The sequence below is a fragment of the Syngnathus floridae genome, chromosome 16 (assembly GCF_059516105.1).
Source record: "Syngnathus floridae isolate MCC-2025c chromosome 16, RoL_Sflo_1.0, whole genome shotgun sequence".
Lineage (NCBI taxonomy): Eukaryota > Metazoa > Chordata > Actinopteri > Syngnathiformes > Syngnathidae > Syngnathus > Syngnathus floridae.
The window spans coordinates 7,003,657-7,023,608 of NC_142428.1; the positions used below are offsets into that span (position 1 = coordinate 7,003,657).

The window sequence follows — 19,952 nt, forward strand, 5'->3', positions numbered from 1 at the left end:
GCAAATATAATTGCATATTAACAATACACAGGGAATTGATAGGTTTAGATATTTCATATATAGGGTTCTGGATGCAAACAAATTATCCAAGGTAATGAACAAAAACACCACTCACCTTACATTACTGTGTGCATGTGTTCATGCTCCCGAGTGTGTATGGTGAAAACAGGATCACAGTGCTTAAGAAGGATTGGCAAATGTCATCTGCTGGAACAAATTATTTTTATTGGCTCACTGCCGAGGAACTGTTTGAACAAGAAAACAATTTATCTCAACATTAAACCTACGGAGAGATATGTTCAACAAACATGTACAAACCCTTTTTTTTTTGTTTACATTTTCCTACAGCTTCACAGTCCCGCTGGTAAACAAGTCTTGAACTAAGACTAAAATTTAAATAAAATATAAAAAAGAAAAATGTGCAAAAGCAGCACATCAGTTGTTGAGGAGAAGGGGAGGATGCAGCTCAAAGAGAACTCCTCTTGTTTGTCCCGTTCTGACCTCAGCTACATCAATTTTGAGTGACGGATCAACCTGTTGAAACAAAGCACACAAGGTACAGAAACTGCAGCATACCACAACATACTCAATAATCCATCTCAGAAGCTAAATTAATAAAAGTGGCCATCATACCTGGTTCCATTTCCCTGCTTTTTTAAAGTAGTCTGGAGTGACAACTTCCCTCGGAGGTGACTTGGTGAACAATCTGAATAAAATGGTAACCAATGTCGGTTCTCATCCTACAAATAAAAGTCTGACAAATGTGCAGGAGTGTAGTTAAGACCTAATGAGACGTTCACGACATTCCTCCTGGAACTGCCCTATCTTGTCGGACGGTAAGTGCAGGTTGCCACCCAGCCCTTCACACGCCAGGTGATTGATTGCCATTCGTAATCCATTTATCTGAAGACACCCGAGCGACAAACGAGTCAAATAGTTGAAAAAGCAAACACTGCGGAAAGTCTCCATAGTTATGTGATTGTTTTTGAATTATTTTAATATATTAAAAAATAGCTTCGCCATTACCTCAGTGATGTCTTCGATATCAAACTTCACATCAAAGGCCAATTCAATGTCATGGTCGGGCAGGATGGCTTTTTTTGTTTTGTTGTTCCAGCCCAGACCACAGAGTGCGCCGGTGTAGCGAGTCCTCTCTTCATCAGTGCTAAAAAAAGGAAACGGAAAGAAACTGAAATGAGTATAGTAAATCCCTCTCCATCAAGGCTACTAGCTTCACAGTCCCGTTAATTCACAGATATTTCTTATATGGTTAAAAGCTCATATGTGGTACTGAATCTAGTCTACTCTGGGTATAATTCTATTAATAATCCTATTCTATTTTATTGCTACGGTTATGTACATGTGAAACTAACCGTAACTCCATGATAGGGGTGAACAACATGGTAAGAATGGCGGGTAGTCCAGGGATGTCTGGCATGAGGGAGGTGTCTCCTGGTGAAATGCTACCTGCAACACAACATTGTAATACCTTTCTTAAACACTAGATGGTGCACAAGACATGTTATAAAGCCCAAACTGAATTTTGAGGCATGCTTGGAGTTCCCTGGCACCTGAGGTTTTGATGAACACGCTCCCAGCAACCAGCATTCTCTGGTGCTTGTGGTGAGGATTTTCATTCAGAACCATACTGTTGACGCTGGAATGTTCGATGGTCACAGTCCTGGGAAAAAGACACAGCTCGTTATTTAGCAGAGGCAATAACTGCTGGACTTGTGCCGTCGGGCATGAGAAGCTTACTTAATGTTCTTATTGTGGAACATGGAGTGGAATTGGCATCTGTAGGGACTGCTTGGTCCATTCAGACGAACCTGGGGGAAAAACAATACATGTTGATACATATTTGTTGCAGGGATTCAGGAGCCACAAAATCTACTCATCGCTGTGCCAGCGATTGCATTGCCTGATCCCTGTCTAAATTGTGCATGAAAAATAATAGTTGTTAATTATTATTATTTTTTTTTTAGATCTTGGGTTGAGCCCCCTACTTTTATTTTACCTTTGTCTTGGAATAAGGCGGGCAGCTCTTGGAAAAGCGAGAGAGGAGGCAGTCGATGAGATGCTTGTCATCTTTCTGGCGATCTTTCCAAGAGCTGCTGTTAGCATTACGGACATACATGCCAGTTTCGATGTCTTTGTACATAGAAACCAGCACCTCATGGTTTTGCTGCAAGGCAAAGAAACCCCATTCATAATGGAAAAATCAGCATCTGAAAACATTTATTGGCTCTACAATTAACTACAGGAATCCAACATGCAAGTTGTTGGATCCCCTCTGTTACCTTAGAGTCAAAGCTTTCTTCAGCACGAATAGCGTGGCCTCCTTCCACAAAGATGTTGACTATGCTTTTGTTTGTGGTACCAGAGCTGATGAGAAGCTGCACACGCATCACGTCGTGGAGAACTGAGTACAGCGACACAACCACACAGTGGTCTTTCACCAGCGCTATGAATTGATCACGGGCATGGCTGCTCCACTGGTTGCCGTATATGATGGACTCTGCTGACGGACGCATTTCAATCACTTGGAACTCCTGAGCCTGAGAAAAGGAGAAGAGCATTTGTCTTTTTGTTAATTGACAAGTTGGAAAGTGAGAAGTTGAGTGGGGTAAGTCATGGTGTTGGTACCTGGAAGGGCTGACCCTGGAGGTCAGATGGGAGCTCCCTCAGAGCGTTGCACGGGACAGACAGTATGTTACCAAAGTCCAAGAAGAACACCTGAAGAAGAAAAGCATTCTTTGTTTGGCTGTGCTTTCATGTTGAACTTGGAAAGTAATGAGTTGAGCATGATGGATTAGCATGACCACAACCTCGAGACGGCAAGGACTGTAAAAGTGTGATACATTGATGATTGATGAGGCAAGCCATAAATCTATTTTTACACCACCTATGCATATTAAGATGACTGGTGAGTAGACTTATACCTGCTGATTTTGCCATGCTACTCATTCACCGCCTGGTCCAAAACATTATTGTGAGAAAATGTCACCCGCACCCACCTCCACTGTGTTTCCATGAATGTGCTGGATCTTGGCCCGATAGTAGAGGCTCTGGTCGTTTACCTCAGAGTAAGGCGCCAGGCAAATGAAATTAGGATAGAGCGACCCAGTCACAGGCTCAAGAGTGCGCTTGTTGATCTCTCCTGTCAATTGGCGTTGCTTCTCCAAACTAGCTTCATCTGCCTGGAATCCCCAGAAATGACCCACATCCACCACCTGCAGCAAACAAATGGCCGTATTGAGACAACCCCAATGCGGGTGAAATATCTGGATGGGGGAAAAAAATGCAGACCTTCGTGACGTTCACCATGAAACAGAGGCTGGCTGGTAGTTTGTCTGGGTCAAGGGTGCTGCTCACCGCTCCCACTGGAAGGACTGATTGGCTCTGTAAGTCAACTTTCACCCTATACACAGAAAGCACGTCTGTGTTATCGTGCCGTTCTAAAACCGCCTAACATGCATCATCTCAATTCTATCAAAACAAATTCTCGAGGTTATTTCTTGAAACACTTGAACAGAGCTATACCGTGCGTATTTCAAATGAGTTATTTGTCTGTTCCCGACAGAGGCTTCGATATTCTCTATGGGGTAGACAGAAAGCTCCAGGGCAGGTTTCTGCTGGGCCAGGAGGAGGGAGAGCGACACCTCAGGCAGGGTTGCAGAGTCCTGTGATGTCTTGTAGAATTCCACATATGCTCTGTGCACACAAATAAACACAAATAACACATTTGTGATCAGTGATAGTGTTGGCTCTATTAATATATATATGTATATATATATAAATATTTCCTTACCTGGAGCACTCAAAGGCAATGGCTTTGACTTGTCCACATTGGCGGAAAAGGGCGAGCAGCTGCTTGTAGTAAAGGAAACTGTAGGGTGGGAGGCTTCTCACCTGGGCATGACATATTCATGTTTATGTAATGTACATTGAGCCAATTTAAGATTTGCTCTATCAATGAGGCGACAACTGATGCAAGAACATTGACTGGTCAACATGTTCTTATATTAGTCTAAATTCTGAGGTGACTTCCCCTGAAATAGATGATCATTCTGGACCTGAACAGTAAGAAAACAATATTTGAGGACATACCATCACTGTCGTTTTGGGGTTTAAGCCACTCAACTCTCTGGAAGCTAAATCATCATCAATGTCCCCCTGCACAAAGTAGTTGGGGTAGTAGGCACCAGCAATGACGACCTGCAAAAGGAATAATGACTTGTAACTATTTTTATTTTATTATTAGCATAAAATTGCTCGCGGGAAAATATGTCCTCGAAGCAATCAAGTTCACGACAAACCTGAAGAATAAACTTCTGTGTGTGCATGCTGGTGTAGTCAGAGGGCCGGGTGTTTTCCGGCACATGCATGTTGAACTCTTTCACACGTTCTTTCAGTTCTGAATAAAGCTCTGCAACCTAGATAGAGGACAAAGGGAGACTGGTTGATATTGTTGCAACTTGCAACTTGTCCCATCAGAGGGGAGACACTCGGATGAGGACTGAATCCTTTTTAAAAGGTACCTCTCGGATCCTCTTGATCTGGATGAAGTTCTTTCTTCCCCAAATCAGTGCATCCTGAGGATAGAAGATAATCACACAGAACAGTAGGGTTGTTAAGTTTTAAAAGTCTGCTTAGGTGGCCTCGATTAAAATACATTAATCAACATGTCAGTTCATGTTAGGTTCTTCACTGCACCTTCAGCTCCCTCATCTGTCCTTTCTCTTTGAAGGAGTTCCATGCCTAACAATTGAGAGGGAGGAGAAAATGGCAGCCTTGAGCAAATCCCTTAAAATCCACAAAATGTGTTGTTGTTTTTGACACATTAGTATTACCTTAAAGGTGTTGACAAATGCTATGGAATCACTTTGGCTTCCTTGGGCAAAAGCTAGCTTGCTCCTAGAATGCAAATAGTCAGATGGTAGAATATTAATTTCAAGTGAAATTCAGGCTTCATCTGTGGCGAAGTGACATATGTAATAGATGTTAAATTTCTGCCTGATCTAGATGTGACTCACCGTTGGCCAGCAACTTGCTGCATTGAAGGTATGGCAAAGAAACTCTTCATAGAGCTGCAAGCAGCTGAAAATGGAAGTGCTGGTTAGCATAGTTGGTGTAAAAAGTGCACTTTATTTGGATATGTGATGCCTTTAATACTATATTAAAGATGTGGACATGCTGACCTATGATGAGACACTCATCTAAACAACCAAAGATGTGGCCGAGGACAATCATCTTGCCAAGGTATATGTCCACAGGTAAGTGGGCCAGCACTCGGCCCAGGAATGTCAGCTCCCCATCTCCATTTAGACATTTACCATCCTGTTTAGCAGACAGGGCCCCCATCTGCAGAGCGAAAAAGAACAATGTAGTCATGACTGTGTTAGTGGTTTATTAGCATAGCATTTGGTTAGTCAATTTAGGCTAGCGACCTCTTTCAGTTGGAGCGCTGTCCTCGTAATCTCCTTGAGGTTGGGGGGAGAGGGAGCTGTTGAAAGGAGGGATCGAGGGTCTCCCATGTCCAGCAGCTTCACCTTCAGCAATATTTTGGACAGCGGGGCAATCTGGGAGGGCACAAAAGGATGAACACCATAGGGACGCCATGACGGATTTTTAAGTAGAGCAGCTACATACCAGCATTTGAGGGATCATGTAGTCTGGGATTTCATTCTTCCAGAAGTTTTTGCTGACGAGGCGGTAGCAATAGCCCTTGGAAACTCGACCCGCCCTTCCTGGAAGAGAAGAAGATGAGTTATATCACATACTTTACCGTATTTTAAATATTTGTGCTATACCTCTACGTTGGTTGCAGTTGGTCTTTGACGCCCATGTGAGACACAGAGACTGATAATTGGTTTCTTTGTCACAAACCAACTGACGCGCCAAGCAGAAATCAATAACTGCACAAAAAGGAAAAAAACGATCAAAACGCATCTTGGATTAAAAGAAATACTCTGTAATGCTTCCTTGAAGTGTTTACGAAAAAGAAGGCAGCCAACCATATTTGACATCAGGCACAGTCACTGAACTTTCTGCAATGTTGGTTGAAAGGATGACCTGCAAATGTCAGCACAACATTAGACTAGTGAACTAACAAAAAAAAAATTAATGAAGCATGAAACAATTTTACCTTCCTGTATCCTGGCACGGGAGCCAGGAAGACACCAAATTGCTCCTCCATTGTCACAGTGGAGTGAAGGGCAAAAACCTGCAACCTAAAATCACAAGGGCGTCAAAGCTTCTTAAATAGGGATAAAGAGACAAAGATTCGCTGCATGCTATAGTCTAACTCTAAAAAGTGTAAAACATGAAATGAAGTACAAAATAATTCATTTGGTAATGTAAAAAAAAAAAAAAAAAAAAGACCTCTTGTGGACTAGCGTGGTCAGGGCTTCTTGCATATGTCTTATCTCGAACAATCCGGGGAGGAAAACAAGGACACTGCCTCTCTCTGCAAAACTTACGGTGCCTTCCACCTCTGCATCACTGTTAACACACAAGCAGACAGACTCCACCTCTTGGTCCAAATACAGGACTATCAAAATACTGTTTTACTTCTACGAAGACTCTTCACCTGGCAGCCTCGCTCTCCATCTTGTCAAAGTTATCAATGAGGCAGATGGCGACGTGGTACATCTCAGGTGAAATATAGGGATCATCCAAACATGCCGAATTCAGCTGGGCAAAAGAAAGATGACAACATGTGATGAAAAAAAATTCCAAGGAAAGCATCAGCAGTATTTCACAATGTCCCGTACATTAGTTGGCCACAAGTCCTGCAGGTCATCCAGGTAAAAGTCCTCAATGACGTAAGGTGTCCCCTCCACTTCAAACACATAAGCTGAGCTCATTTTTCCACCAACAGGGGTGCTGAAGTACTCTGCAAATTGTTTGCAGTTGAAGGTGGCTGACATGAGGATTATCTGGGACAAAATAGCGACTGTTAAGGACACCTCCATAACCTTTTGGAAAGAATACCACAGATTTGATTTACCTTCACATAACGGGAGTTGGTGTTAAGAAGTCTTCTCACGATCAGCAAGACAAAGTCCATGTCGTCAGTGCGCTCGTGAACCTTCAGCAAGAGTTGTTTATTTGTCCAAATGACTCAAAGATTGTGATCATTTCAATTTGGATATGTTGATATGCACCTCATCAATGAAAATATGAGTGTACTCTGTGAGGGTTTTGGCAGCAACCAGTTTTTCCAGCAGCACTCCTGTTGTCACATAGAGCAGTCGGGTGTGCTCAGTAGCTGTCTTCTCCAGTCCAACCTAAAATGAAGATATAAAATCGCAATCACTATTTATTAATTGGGTCATCTTCAACTACGTCCATCTGATTTGTGCCACGCACGACAAACGCTACCCAACGTGACGCACAGAGAGAAATCATTTGTGCTCTACACACAAAGGGCGGACGGAAACAAAAAATGCGACTTGAGAACAAATCCACAGCCGCAGGGGAATACTTTTTAGCAGAGAGCTTTCCATTCAAGGAGAGCATTACTTGAACTAAACAAGGATGGAATGGAGGCTAAACTCCTTCAAGCAAAATGGAATCTTTTGGCGAAGTGCACAAACTCAATATTAATGTCTTAAGATAGCGACAAGGCTTTTGACTGCGTGCCCTAATTTTTCAAAGATGCACCTAAAAAATTCAAATATTGCACCAACCTGATATCCAACCAGACTACCACAGGTGCATTTTCTCTGAGAGGCGACCCATCTTGCAATACTGGTGGCGCCGAGTTTGCGTGGTTGCGTGACGATAATGTTGCAAGAGGCATTTTTGTCATTGTAGTGGTCCAGAATGTACTGTGGCAGCTGCGTGGTCTTGCCACTGCCTGTGGCTCCTCGAATAATCACGACCGAGTTGTTTTCTATGAGAGAAATCAGCTGGAAAGGGGACACACAAGCATGCACATATGGGACTTCATGAGTGTGAATTTAAAAAGAGCAAATTGATCATTTGATAAATGCCAGGCCAAAGTGGCAAGTGCAGAACAAAACATGGGAATTTAAAATGAAGAGGATAAAAACTCCAAACGTGAATGAGGTCACCCAAAGCTCTGAAGAAAATGGACTCTACAGTTTACCTCTTGTTTGCTTTTGGCGATGGGGAAGCTGGGCTGGTAGTAGCTCGCAAGTGGCGGATAGGTTTCTAAGGATACGGAAAGTAAAGCATGGCGTTGTTTATTGCTTATGATGAAAAGAAAAAAAAAAAGGAATATTTTATTATGTGAAGTTACAACCGGATAGAACATTTCATACTCACTTGGGCGGACATCTTTTGTCTTGTTCGCACTTTTCAGGTTGTCGTCATCTGGAACCGTTTCTGGACTAGTGGGAAACATTTGGAAGAATTTACAGATATGAAAAAGCTCATGGATCATTTGATCACTTTGCCATTACATGAATAAGAAATTATAAAGCATCATTCACTAGACAAGAATTTAAATGCCATTTAATGTTCCATTTAATGCTCCAACGCACTGTTGGGGTCATGACATTTGGGGAGTGACACTGAATCAAGCAAGCTCATTTGGCATTTAGCCAAAATAGATCTCACACCGACTGCTCCAATCTACTGTACACTAAACATAGCATCATTTATTTCAGCTCCCCTCATCTTTGCTTTGGTCAGCGCTGTAGCCTTTGCCCTCCCTTGCCACTGGCAAGGGGCGGTACAAACCCTGATGGTACCACAGCAAGCACACATCACAGATTCGCCCTCTTTCTTTCCTCACTGATGCACAAAGCAGCTGAACTCGGATTATACTGGACAAGCAAAAGATGTAAAGTTCAAAGTCTGTTTTGAAGCGTCCCTTGACTATTCTGTCTGCGTTTAAGGTAGGTTTGAAGTCACGCTGTCGCTATAGAATAATCCATTATTAATTCCATTAAAAGGATATAATTTTATTTTCTATTCAAAAAGAGCAATAGTGATTCAGAGATTGTTTTCCAAAGTAAAATCAGATGTCCGCTTATGAGTATCCTTGCATGGACAATTGAAATCTGAGAATAATTACTGCTGAGAGGCTGAAATCAGAAGACTGTTTTAAGTCGGGGAAGTTAAGTTTAAGTAAACAATGGCTCTAAATAATTTTTGGATTATCAAAATAATTGTGATAGTTTAGTTGCCAATTATCTGAATCATTTTGACATGTCTACTTTGAAGTGATTGACACTCAAGGATGTCTAGACAATAGAACGCTGCTGTTGTTGTTACAAATGACATCACAGGCCAATACTTGTGTTTCAGGGCTTTCCTTGCTATGCCACTCTTTAGCTGGACCAAATGGTCCCGTAATACAACCACACAAGCTGAAACATCATCACCGAGACACCCTGTGGACCGACCAAGCCACGACTTGATCCGGGAGCTTTTATGGCACATGCAGGGGCGCGAGTGCACGGCCAGGATGCTGGACCCGGAGCACAGCGCTGTGGATCAGCCATGTTTCCAGAGGTGCCCTAGGTGGAGGACCCTCATCCCCAAATCAGAGATTGAGCAACTGGAACTACTGATTGCCGGCATCCCTCCCATCCACGCTGCAGCGGTGCTCTCCAGGTGCCATCGTCTCAGAGCCTCACATTAACATGCTGTCAGCAGCATGTAGCTGCTTCGCCATCAAAATGCTGCCTGACAGCAGGCGAAGCCCGCACGAGCCGAAGGGGGGGAGGAAGGCAGGGCAGGCTGCCAACAAAGCCATTGCGTGTTAATGTCACACTATCAGGTCATGTGAACAAGAAGGGAAGGTGAAGAATTGCCTTAAAGGCATCATGAGAAGAGATTCACAGCCTTTGGAAGAACAATTAGATCTACAACAATGCTTGGCTTAACTTTATAAAGACCCCTAATAAAAACCGGTTGCATCTTTGCAGTACAACTAAATTTTGTTGTAAAATATTTTTGATACACCCCTAATTTCAAGACAATTGTCTTTTTACATTTACGCTACAGATGTAACACCCAATGCAAAAAAAAAAAAGTATTTTCATATAACTACTCGGTTTATGTACAGCAGAAAAACTCATTCACATGGCATTTGCATTTATTCAATACAAATCAAACTTTAATGGAATTACATTTAGCAAGGCATTAACCATCTTCAAATCTGTCTAGCAAAACTATGACTGACCGAGACAACTTGAAATGTCACTAACTACTTGTTTGGTTGTGCGATTCCACAGGTTTAGTGAGGTGCTTGCAGGCAGCAAAGTGATGCCATGGGAGCTAGTCACTGTCTTCAAGCTGGTGCTGAGAGACATCGATCAAAGGAAATGTGGCGAAGCTCAAAGAGTCTCAGGGAAAGCCAAACAACTCCAAACAACAGGGTTTTGGACAAGCCCCAACAATTTGGAGCAGCATGTTACCAAAGCAAGCAGTAATGATGGAAAGTTGAGGGAGGAGATCCCAACTGTGTCTGGATATGTGGACAGAGCCATGCGCCATACCAGCTGGTTCAGAGCAAAAAGGGAGTGGGAACTTCCATATTTCTGTCCAGTTCCCATGAGGCCAGCAGTCAATGAATCAATTAATTTGTAAATTATCTCTTCTAGGTAAATAACTCACTCTTAATATGTCATACATGTTCAGTAAACCCTCACCAATTCGCAAATCAGAATTTCTGAAACTTTCTATGGATGGTAAATTATACTCTTGTCCAGGGGTCACCAAGGCTGGTCCTCAAGGGCACCTGTTTTTAGCCCTGCTACAACACAAATTAAAATGTGCAGCTCATCAGCAAGCTCGATTAAGCCTGATATCCATCCAGATTATTATTATTTTTTTTTTTTAATCAGATGTGTTGCAGTGGGGATGCATATAAAACAGGCTGGATTGGGGCCCCTGTGGACTAGATTTGGTGACCCCTGTTATACTCTAAAACATGCACCAATACATTTGTAAAATTTCAGGTTAGGGGCCAAAGTAATAAATAAATATAATTTTATATATATTAAATTAATAAAAAGTCTACACCCTACGTATACACAAGTTTCCTTAATCTTTAGCGCAAACACAAATAACCGAATATTATAGTCAAAATAGCAATCAAAATATGCTGTATTCGTCAATAACAACATTCAAACCAGAAGAAACAATAATGTCTTCCTACATTAGTCTATTGTGTAAGAATAATTAAAAAAAATTATAATTCGTTTGCGACATAAATTCCGCAAAAACTAAACTCGCGCACGTGCGGGCTAACAGGCTAGCTATGGCGGTCAAATTTTACTTTTCAATGCTTAAAAATAATTCTTACCTCGTCTCTTTCGACGACGTCTCGGACGATTTCTTTTCGACGACGTTTTCTGTGATCTTGATATTGGCAAACGAGGACTTGGTGGTGAACCAGTTGGAAATTTGCTCGGCCGTGAATACGTTCGACATGGTGGTGCTTGTTAACCTGTTAGTCGTGTGCTGGTCAAGTGCAATTGCCCACTGTGGGCGTTTAGCTTGAGGGAGCTTCAGAGGGCGAATATGGTGGACCGCATTTTCTGCTGGATTTTCTTTAGCAACTGTGTGGAAAACCACCTCACAACATATTTAGAATATTTGGATTTCATGCAACGTTTGACAACATGTAAATATTTAAAAGAACGCATTTCTCCTTTAAATGACACCGACGTGTTTTCGTCTTTCTTTCTTTGTCTCGTTGGGAATTCAATTTTAAATTCAGGAATGATTTTATAAAATCCTAAAAAAAAAAAGAAAACAAGCAAATGAAATAGTTTTGTTTTATTTCATTTTTAACGTGTATAATGCCCAAATGATGTCACTGTTACTATCAATTTGACAAAAATCTAAAACGTAAAAAATATTTAAAAAAAAAGATTTGAAAACTGTCCACTGAAAATTGTTACAGTCATGAATTGGCAACATCACAGCAAAGGTCCATTGTTGTCTTGCATTAAGCTCAACTCTGATCGAAGCTTTTCGTTTTCCTTTGAGAATACACATGCACAAAAAAATAAATATAAACAAGAATATCTACCTTAAATGAATAATAACCAAGACTAGAAATGATAGTTACCGCCTGTAGTCTGGTGTTGTCCTTCTTTAACTTGACCAAGTATTCAATCCTCTGTTTGTGGTTCTTGTGTCCCACCAGTTTTCCATTCTCCTCAGACAGCTGAACATTCTGTTTACGGAGAACCTCATTCTCCTGGAAGAGGAGTCAATTTCATTCATCAAAACATTAATTGTGTGCTTAATAATTACATATTATTTGAATCAAGAAAATACATAAATCACTGTGGGGGCTCTGACCTTGAGGAGCTTGTCCTCATCGTGTACTCTTTGGCTCAGCTCTCTCAGTTCAAGGCAGCGGTTTCTCAGTTCTGCGGTCAGCTCCTGGACACAATTCTGAGACTGGGCCAACATGGAATCCTGGGCTTGCATCCTAAGCAATCGAAGTAATAATCTTGATCAATATGAAGTACATATAAAGGAGTTAAAACATGGTTAAACAAAAAGCAGAGATGGGGGGGGGTCTTACTTTTTTTGCGTGTCAGAAAGCCTTTGCATCACTTTATCCTGTACGAGACAAAAACAGGAACAATGATGACGTCGAAAAACTTTCAAATCGAGAGGAACAAGAATACAAACCTTCTTTTCTCGTTCTTCTTGCAGCTCTTTAAGAAGAGACTGCTTGATGCCATCAATGAGCTCCTCACTGAAAGTTGTACAATAAAACATTATTAATGTTCCTCAGCGTCTGTGTGCTGTAAGGATGAATCCACTCAACCTGTTTGTATTTCCACCCTGAGGTTTTTTGGTATAGAACTGGTCGAGCAAGCCCTGAATCTCCATCCGGACCACCTCTTTTTCAGTCAGCTGGGTCTGAGGACAAAGAAAACCCATTATTAATCAATTATATTGTATATTATAAATAAGTGAGCAGCCTATTTTTGAAGATGTTTTTTTTTTTTTTACTTTTGGTAAACTGTTGATTGGTTGGAAAAAAAATTTTGCGAAATTTTAATTTATTTATTTTGAGCTCACTTTCATACTGTTACTGCTGCAATATCGAGGATTTGGACAATTTCAAAATAGAAAAGGTCTAAACAATTCCCCAAATATTTATTGATTAATTTAATTTGTTGTTAATTAATCCTTTTGAATCCAAATAAACCTCTACTGTACATACCTTGAGCCGTTGGATCTCCTCATTCTTGGCAGCTCTTTCAGCATTAAGCTCAGCCAAGAGAATCTCCATGGTCATCATAGAGGACCGTCGATTCTCCAGTTCCCGCTCCTGGCTCTCGAGAATCTGGGTCAGGTCCCGGTTAAAGCTTCCCGGGGTGCTGGGGGTCTATAATTGACAAAAAAAAAGGTCACGTTACAATAAAGCCATTAGGCCATGCACAAGGAGAGAACGTTCAAGAAACAACTGTTACCTTTGGTATTGCTTTGGGAGTGCAAGTTGACTCGCCATGTTTGAGAGCTTCATTTCTTAATGTTTTTTCCACAGCTTCCTGCTGCTGTTGCACCTGGGCCACCACACAGTTAGATTGGATTAAGTGATTAACATTATCACTATTATTACTCTTCTCTTCTTGACAATTACCTTCTGCTGGAGATTCTGGATCACAATGTCTTTCTGAGCGGCTTGCTCTTGAGCAGCTTGAAGGAGGTTGTTGTGCTCATCTAAAACCTTTGCAAGTCTTTCGACCTCCTCATTTGCGTAAGCGATTTCGTCCTGCAGTACTTCGACCTGTCACGCGCAAATGTACACACTTTGTTTTTCTGACACATGATAGGAATGGTGTCAAACTTTTGCTTACCTCAATTTTACTAGATGCTTGACTTCTCTCTAAAGATTCTTTCAGTTCTGTGATTTCTGCTTGCATCTTGGTATTTTGGTCTACGACGTCTTTCCATTCCGAGCAGGCAGCGTTGCACTTAGCCTGGAGGGTCAATTTAAATTTTGACTAACTGTGATCAAAGCGGGACTCAAACGTAGAAGGTGAAATAGAATTAGGTTTCAAGTACTGTACAGTGATATCGTTGATGTCTCCTGACAGATGTGCAATGCTTTGTTCCTTAAGATTAAGCTCACTGCGGAGGTCTCTGGTTTGGTTGATCAGATCCAGGACGACATCCTGACAAAACCAAAAGAGATTTAGACAAGCGGTAGAAAAATTGGAAACGTCTAAAAAAGGACAGTGATTTCCCGGGGCCTACTTTGTCCTGTTCAACCTTCTGCTCCAGGCCTTTTATGGTTTCATCGGCAGTGCGCAGCTTTTGCTCAAGATGATCAAGTTTGATGACCTTGGAAATGACAAGGACACAGTCAAAGGAAATATACAATGAAAGCTCCTTCAGGTCATTGAGTATCAAAATTGTTGTTTTGCATTGTCTTAGGCTTTTTTTGTGACTTTCAATTCAACTGAGGTCATGGAAAAGATTGTGTGAGAATTAAGGAGACATGAGAATACAAAATGGACTGACCTGCTGATGGATTTGAACAGTCATGTCTGAGACTTGCTTGCTCAGTCGTGTGTTCTCCTCAGCTGTTTCATTAAGTTCTCTGAAAGTATACCGGAAAACTTTTTAATTTCTATTTTTACAGATAACATTTGAATAAAGACATTTATAGAACTTACTTTGATGTATTTTCTCTGTTCTCTCTTAACTGGTAGGTCAGGGTGCTCGTGTGCTCTTGCTCTGTTTCCAGAGAGTTGTTTAATTCCTATGGCAGAGGAAAAAAAAAAAAAACACAATGAGACCTTTTTCACAACTGAGTTTAGGAAAAGATGGTTACAAGTTTACTGACGGCAATGTGAGCTCTCAGTTTGCTGATCTCCTGCTGCCCATCCTGCATCTGCTGTCTCGCTAGATCAGCCTCAAACTTTGCCTCGGCTTGCAGCTGCTCAAAAGAATCCCGCAGAGTGCGGTGCTGCTCCAGAAGCTGCTCCCAATCCAGCCTGAAACGATAACGTCGCTCAAGCGATATTCTTGGGCAACAGTGACGTTTCAACACAGCAACACGGACTAACGGCTCCTTACTGGACTTTGTCGAGTTGGAGCTGCGTGGTGATGAGACTGCTGGAGAGCTGGCTCGCCTCTTTCTGCTGTATATTTTGCTTGTCTCTTAGCTCCGCCTTCACAGCCGCCAGCTCCTTGTCAGATGACTGAAGCACCAACCTCAGGTCCCGAATCTCACTTCTCAATACTGAAAATGGGAAAACACAACTTCACTCACCATAAGGGAAAAAAAAGTTTTGAGAACATTCGGAAGAGAAACGGCACCTTCTGCAGTTTCCTGTTCACGCTGATACTTCAGTTGAAGGCTGGTGATGGTCTCCTGGAGTTTGAGATGATCGCTGCTCTTGCTAGCACGCTCAACTGACAGTTGCTGCATCAGGATAAAAGTAGGCCACATTATTTTAATGGGATAAATTGGCTCCGAAATAATGTTGTATCCAAAACTATGAGGAAATCCTCACCTCCTCCTTTTGGCCACACTCCTGTGACATGACGTGAATCTGCTCCTCGAGTTTTACAATTTGCTGCATCAGCTTGCTGTTTTTGAGCTCCTCCTCTCCCAGCTGGGACCGAACCTGACTCGCTTGCTCCTGAGAAATCACAAAAAAATATAGTGAATTTGGCAATACGCATTCTAGTGCACACGACAATCTTGATTACCTGCACTTGACGCAATTCTTCAGTCAAGGCCATCTCCGTCGTTTCTGAACGGGGTGACTCGGCCAAATGATCATCGACATTGTTGATGCTACCGTTCAAGTGTTCTGGGCTGGACAGTGGTACGAGACAGGAGCGCAAGTTGTATGCTTTGGTGGGTGTCGTCAGAATCTGATGTTTGAAGAAAGAAGACTTAGCAGTAGTACACAAAATAAATTGTAGTGGCAGAAGACATTCAATTCTTCACCTTTAAAGTTTCAACATGAATTCTGTTCAGTTCGGAGACTTCTTGTTTTTTGTAGGCATTTGTGGCTTCCAAGATGTTCTCCAGATGCCTGTTGGACTTCTCAAGGTAGCGTTTGTCCGACTCCAACTGAGACATCTGCTTCCTTGAAAACACGTACACAAAAAAAATCCACATTCACATTTCTTATACATCCAACCATTTTCATTGCATCCAGAGTTTCTTTACTCTGCCAAATTATTTTTCCCTCCAACTGGCAATCTCATTACAGTCATCTAATGCTCACCACAGTTGACCTTCTATGAAGCATTATTTCAAAAATGCTTGAATACATGATACCAACAATATGTTTGTTCACATAATAAAATTTCCATCTTACTTAGTGATTTCCTTGTACTCCTCAAAAGCGTGCAAAACTGCTGTGAGGTCAGATTGTTTCTGAAGCATCTGAGCTTTCAGCTTCTCCACTGCAGCTGTACCAAGAGCATTTGTAGCCAAGGAAGTTGAAGCACCGGCTAGAGCTGTGAAGCAACAAGCGATTTGTCACAAAGACTCGGAAATACGCTCTGATCGATATTTACGGTCACAACTTACTTTCGGCGTTCTTCTCCGCCTCGACGGCCCTTTGGAAATCTTCTTCGAGCTCTTGCGCAACTTGTGCTGCTTCCTCTTCGGCTTTCATCACGGACTCAAGGGAACGAAGCTGACGATTCTCCTCTCTGAGGCTGTAGTTCTCTGCTGCATAGCGAGTCATCTTGGGGTGATGTTCAATCTTGAAGGCACGGAACAATGGATAGATGTGAAATAGGGCGCAACGCAGTAGTTGGGACAAAGGAAAAAGTTCTACCTGCTCTCGTAATATACCAATCTCTTCTTTTAGCTGGTCAATGAGAGCCTGCGACTCCACATCTGCAAGCATGCCACATTCCGCCTTGAGTTTTTTCTCCAGGCGACTGATATGATCCTCCCGGAACTTGATGATCAGGCGACTGGAGTGGATGAACTTGTCTTTCTGAGTCCAAGCCTGCTCCAGCTGAGATGCCTTTTTCAGCAGAACCTGTCGTGCACAGTTACACAAATACAGTAAACCCACAGCTCATGTGAACAGTAGATTTTGTTTAAAAACAGAAAATGTGTCGTGCCGTCTTCTCTTCCTCTCCTTTCTTCCACAAACGAACAGCAGCCATGAACTTGGCTTTGTACAAGGAGACAAGTTCGGTATGTGTGGACGGCTCTGGTGAGACAAGAACATTTGTTGACAAAACACCTGAAAGAAAGTTATGAATTGCATTCCGCACAAGTTTTACTTGAGATGGGGAGCCCTGGTCCTCCTGGCGCTACATCTTTTCCAAAATCCACTTGCTGAGACGAGAGAGCCTGCGCAAGCTGCTCCTTCAGTTTCTTCAGCTCAGCTTGCAGCTGTCTCACATTTCCTTGCGTGTCTTCATTGACAATAGCCTGTAAAAAAATAATAATAATAATAATAAAAAAAGACATAAAAATACTTGTTAACTTGACCCTGGTCTGATCTGATCTTTTTAAGCAGCCATACCTTGTTCTTGATCAGCTTTGCTCTCTGGGCAAATTGTAACGTGGATAATGTCTCACCAAAACATTTGGATCCAGGGTGAACATTGGCTATGATGTAAGTCTTTGCGTTTCCTCCAAGAGAGTCCTGAAATGTCAGAAAGTCTTCAATGCTATTTTCATGTCATGATGATGATGACACTCTGTTGCTTGATTGTTTTATTTCTATGGCCTCAAAGTGTATTACTAATGCTCTTTCGCAATAATTGGTCCTTAACCGCATTTTACCTCTCAAGTGACTCACCCGTAGCAGAAAGGTTAGTTTGGAATCTCTATAACAAATATGGCGGTTCTTCCCATTGGACACGTCGACCAAAGCCATGATCACTTGACCAAGGCACATGAGGGAGCGATTGATACTGCTGGCCTCCTGCAAGAGAGGCAGAGTACAAAGCGGATCTCAATCACAGAGACATGGACGGGTTTCAGTCCATTGGCCTTTTGATACCATGAGCTTTGCAAAAATGAGGAGATCGGCGGATTAAGAGACGATTGATAATAACACAGAATGAGCCTAGACAATAAAAATCACCTTGAGCCTGGAGCCTTCGGTGTGTGTGTCTCTCTGCCTCTCCGAGCCAGCCAGATCAACCAGGTTCAGCTGAGACATTCGAATGTTCACCACCTCATTGATGGATTCCTTGGACTCCAAAGTCATGGTGAACACAGCATGAGATCTGGAAGATTCACGGTTCATGGAAGTGGAGGCCACTCTGCGATTACGCCAGCCACGAGACAACACCTACAAGTCATACATCACAATAATCTTACACGGAAACAATTAAAAGCTTGGATTACATCAGATTACAAATTTCTACCTGGTACGCTTCGGCAGCAGAGCTGACAAACTTCTCCACCGCCCCCTCTACAAACACACCCTTCTTGATGTTCTCTCTGACAAAGAGGCTGGCGGAGGCCGTGTCCAGGAGGTCAAAGATTTGTTCATTGTAAATCTCGATGAATGAACATTTGCAAAGAAAGGTTTTGGACCGAGACTGAAAATGAAGAACGATTGTTTATACATAATAAACCAACATCTGTACTTCATTGTCATGGTGATGAAGTGGTGCCGTTCAACCTTACCGCTTCTCTGTTGATGAGAAAGAACAGATACTCGAAACTGCGAGGAATAACACCCCGCAGTTCATCTGTAAAGTTGTCCAACTCAGAAGGTCCTAGTAGTGTAATATAATGGCTTTATTACTATTTCTACAACAGCAGATTTAACCTGAATTCTTACCTAGCATTGTGAACGTTTTTCCTGATCCTGTTTGGCCGCTGCAGAAGAAATAGAACAGTTAATGAGCATCACTTATCATCAAGTGAGAAACTAAACAAAGTTAATGTTTAGTTATCAGCACATTTCTGAAATGTGTCAGTGGGCAGCATTTCAGCTCAATTTACATAATAACCGCCCCCATGTTGCCCTGATGTGATATGCAAAGATCCAGAGCCACTTTCAACTATCATTACACTTTTGTCAACTTACTAGGCAAAAATGGTTCCATTGTATCCATTCATGCAAGACTCCACAATATTCTTGGCCACAGAAGAGAAAACGGAGTCCTGTTGAAGAATAACAAAGGGTTCTTTTCACAAAAACAGTCCAGTATGGGGACAGTAACAACAAAAACAACCGCAAACCTGTGATGTGTCCATGTCAGCAACATGATCGTAAGTGAAGGTTCTCGGCTCCGGTTTGGCAAGCAGACGTAAGGTGTTTGGTGAGGTGACTTTGAGACACAAGCTCTGATCGCCATCCGTGGTTAGTCCCGTGCCCTTGGTGAGAGGTCGTACTCGGACGAAAACTTTGATTGAATCGCTGTCACCACTGGAGGACCACAATTTAACATTGATGTTGGCTGCACTTGTATACCACTTTTGGAAAATATGTTTTTTGCGATTATATGTTTGATTCATTACCTGCCAGCAAACTGGTTTAAATCGCCACATCCTGAAAACAAACGCACAGTAATTGATCATGCATAACGTTCACAATAAAAGTTAACAAATTACATTTTTACGACACCGATCGCACAATGAAGTAATTTTACGCCAAAGAGAAATGTGTCAAAAACTCAAAATGTCAGTCGTTGAACTTTAAACTCTCCATTCAGTTCATATCAGACGTATCATTCATTACCCTTTCCAATTAAATTCATTGTTGACGGTCTTGAACAATCCGTTGTTATGAGGAAAAGTCCAAATTCTTCATAGTTTGTCGGATTAAATGGGGGCCGAGTTTGTTTAGTATCAAATTTGGCGGGTGACTCTCTTGGTTTTCCTGCTTTTCTTCTTCGTTGATTATTTAACTGAAGCTGCTCTCCGTATCGTTGCGTGCTGCCACCCTCTGGATTGTATATAAAAAATAGTTCTGGAAAAAATGCGTCCTGCAATAAAATATAAATAATTTATCAAGTTTCAATACATTAAATAAATCCCTACGGAG

At 41.9% G+C, this 19,952-nt stretch overlaps 3 protein-coding genes across 4 annotated transcripts; 1 reads left to right on the forward strand and 2 right to left on the reverse strand.

The window, feature by feature from the left end:
• Nucleotides 1-203: 203 nt before the first annotated feature.
• On the reverse strand, nt 204-11,508 carry tdrd9 (tudor domain containing 9). 2 transcript variants are annotated; one of them, XM_088400318.1, is made up of 35 exons: nt 11,288-11,508; nt 8,296-8,360; nt 8,117-8,181; nt 7,695-7,916; nt 7,170-7,292; nt 7,013-7,093; nt 6,777-6,941; nt 6,593-6,696; nt 6,385-6,504; nt 6,149-6,233; nt 6,018-6,075; nt 5,814-5,918; nt 5,653-5,750; nt 5,451-5,582; nt 5,202-5,364; nt 5,037-5,100; nt 4,854-4,917; nt 4,717-4,761; nt 4,542-4,595; nt 4,320-4,436; nt 4,111-4,218; nt 3,812-3,912; nt 3,544-3,714; nt 3,310-3,421; nt 3,081-3,233; nt 2,647-2,736; nt 2,301-2,558; nt 2,018-2,185; nt 1,759-1,829; nt 1,572-1,681; nt 1,374-1,467; nt 1,027-1,165; nt 785-903; nt 634-706; nt 204-534 (listed from the first exon to the last, which is right to left on the reverse strand). In XM_088400318.1, exons 1-35 carry the CDS (start codon nt 11,413-11,415, stop codon nt 436-438), a joined length of 3,924 nt encoding a protein of 1,307 aa, XP_088256444.1. In that variant the 5' UTR covers nt 11,416-11,508; the 3' UTR covers nt 204-435. The 2 variants fall into 2 exon arrangements, with proteins under 2 accessions (XP_088256444.1, XP_088256443.1); XM_088400317.1 differs by having other exon boundaries at nt 3,018-3,233; nt 11,288-11,507.
• On the forward strand, nt 8,704-13,179 carry rd3l (RD3 like). Its single transcript, XM_088400320.1, has 3 exons — nt 8,704-8,870; nt 9,283-9,591; nt 10,215-13,179. The coding sequence occupies exons 2-3, from the start codon at nt 9,296-9,298 to the stop codon at nt 10,567-10,569; spliced, it is 651 nt and encodes a 216-aa protein (XP_088256446.1). The 5' UTR covers nt 8,704-8,870; nt 9,283-9,295; the 3' UTR covers nt 10,570-13,179.
• Nucleotides 11,749-19,814, reverse strand: kif15 (kinesin family member 15). The gene is made up of 35 exons (XM_088400315.1): nt 19,647-19,814; nt 19,427-19,457; nt 19,148-19,334; nt 18,993-19,069; nt 18,744-18,781; nt 18,587-18,678; nt 18,322-18,498; nt 18,036-18,245; nt 17,748-17,873; nt 17,469-17,591; nt 17,224-17,374; nt 17,059-17,150; nt 16,764-16,973; nt 16,511-16,688; nt 16,296-16,437; nt 15,920-16,061; nt 15,676-15,843; nt 15,477-15,605; nt 15,280-15,385; nt 15,037-15,202; nt 14,804-14,954; nt 14,634-14,719; nt 14,479-14,557; nt 14,212-14,298; nt 14,025-14,129; nt 13,812-13,934; nt 13,595-13,741; nt 13,425-13,517; nt 13,175-13,339; nt 12,773-12,867; nt 12,634-12,700; nt 12,524-12,561; nt 12,295-12,427; nt 12,059-12,190; nt 11,749-11,969 (listed from the first exon to the last, which is right to left on the reverse strand). The coding sequence occupies exons 1-35, from the start codon at nt 19,663-19,665 to the stop codon at nt 11,907-11,909; spliced, it is 4,128 nt and encodes a 1,375-aa protein (XP_088256441.1). The 5' UTR covers nt 19,666-19,814; the 3' UTR covers nt 11,749-11,906.
• Between the last annotated feature and the right edge of the window lie 138 nt (nt 19,815-19,952).

What these genes read in the sequence shown, in the direction of transcription:
- kif15 (XM_088400315.1), bottom strand. An exon ending in CAAAGCTGATCAAGAACAAG is followed by an intron (nt 17,375 to 17,468) that starts GTATGGCTGCTT and finishes ATTTTTTTACAG; the next exon opens with GCTATTGTCAATGAAGACAC. An exon ending in ACCAGGGCTCCCCATCTCAA is followed by an intron (nt 17,151 to 17,223) that starts GTAAAACTTGTG and finishes TTGTCTCACCAG; the next exon opens with AGCCGTCCACACATACCGAA.
- tdrd9 (XM_088400317.1), bottom strand. Translation starts at nt 11,415, where the DNA reads ATGTCGAACGTATTCACGGCCGAGCAAATTTCCAACTGGTTCACCACC. An exon ending in TTCATGGAAACACAGTGGAG is followed by an intron (nt 2,737 to 3,017) that starts GTGGGTGCGGGT and finishes TTTCTTCTTCAG; the next exon opens with GTGTTCTTCTTGGACTTTGG. An exon ending in ACCCCTATCATGGAGTTACG is followed by an intron (nt 1,166 to 1,373) that starts GTTAGTTTCACA and finishes TCCTTTTTTTAG; the next exon opens with CACTGATGAAGAGAGGACTC.
- rd3l (XM_088400320.1), top strand. Translation starts at nt 9,296, where the DNA reads ATGCCACTCTTTAGCTGGACCAAATGGTCCCGTAATACAACCACACAA. An exon ending in GCTGCAGCGGTGCTCTCCAG is followed by an intron (nt 9,592 to 10,214) that starts GTGCCATCGTCT and finishes GCGATTCCACAG; the next exon opens with GTTTAGTGAGGTGCTTGCAG.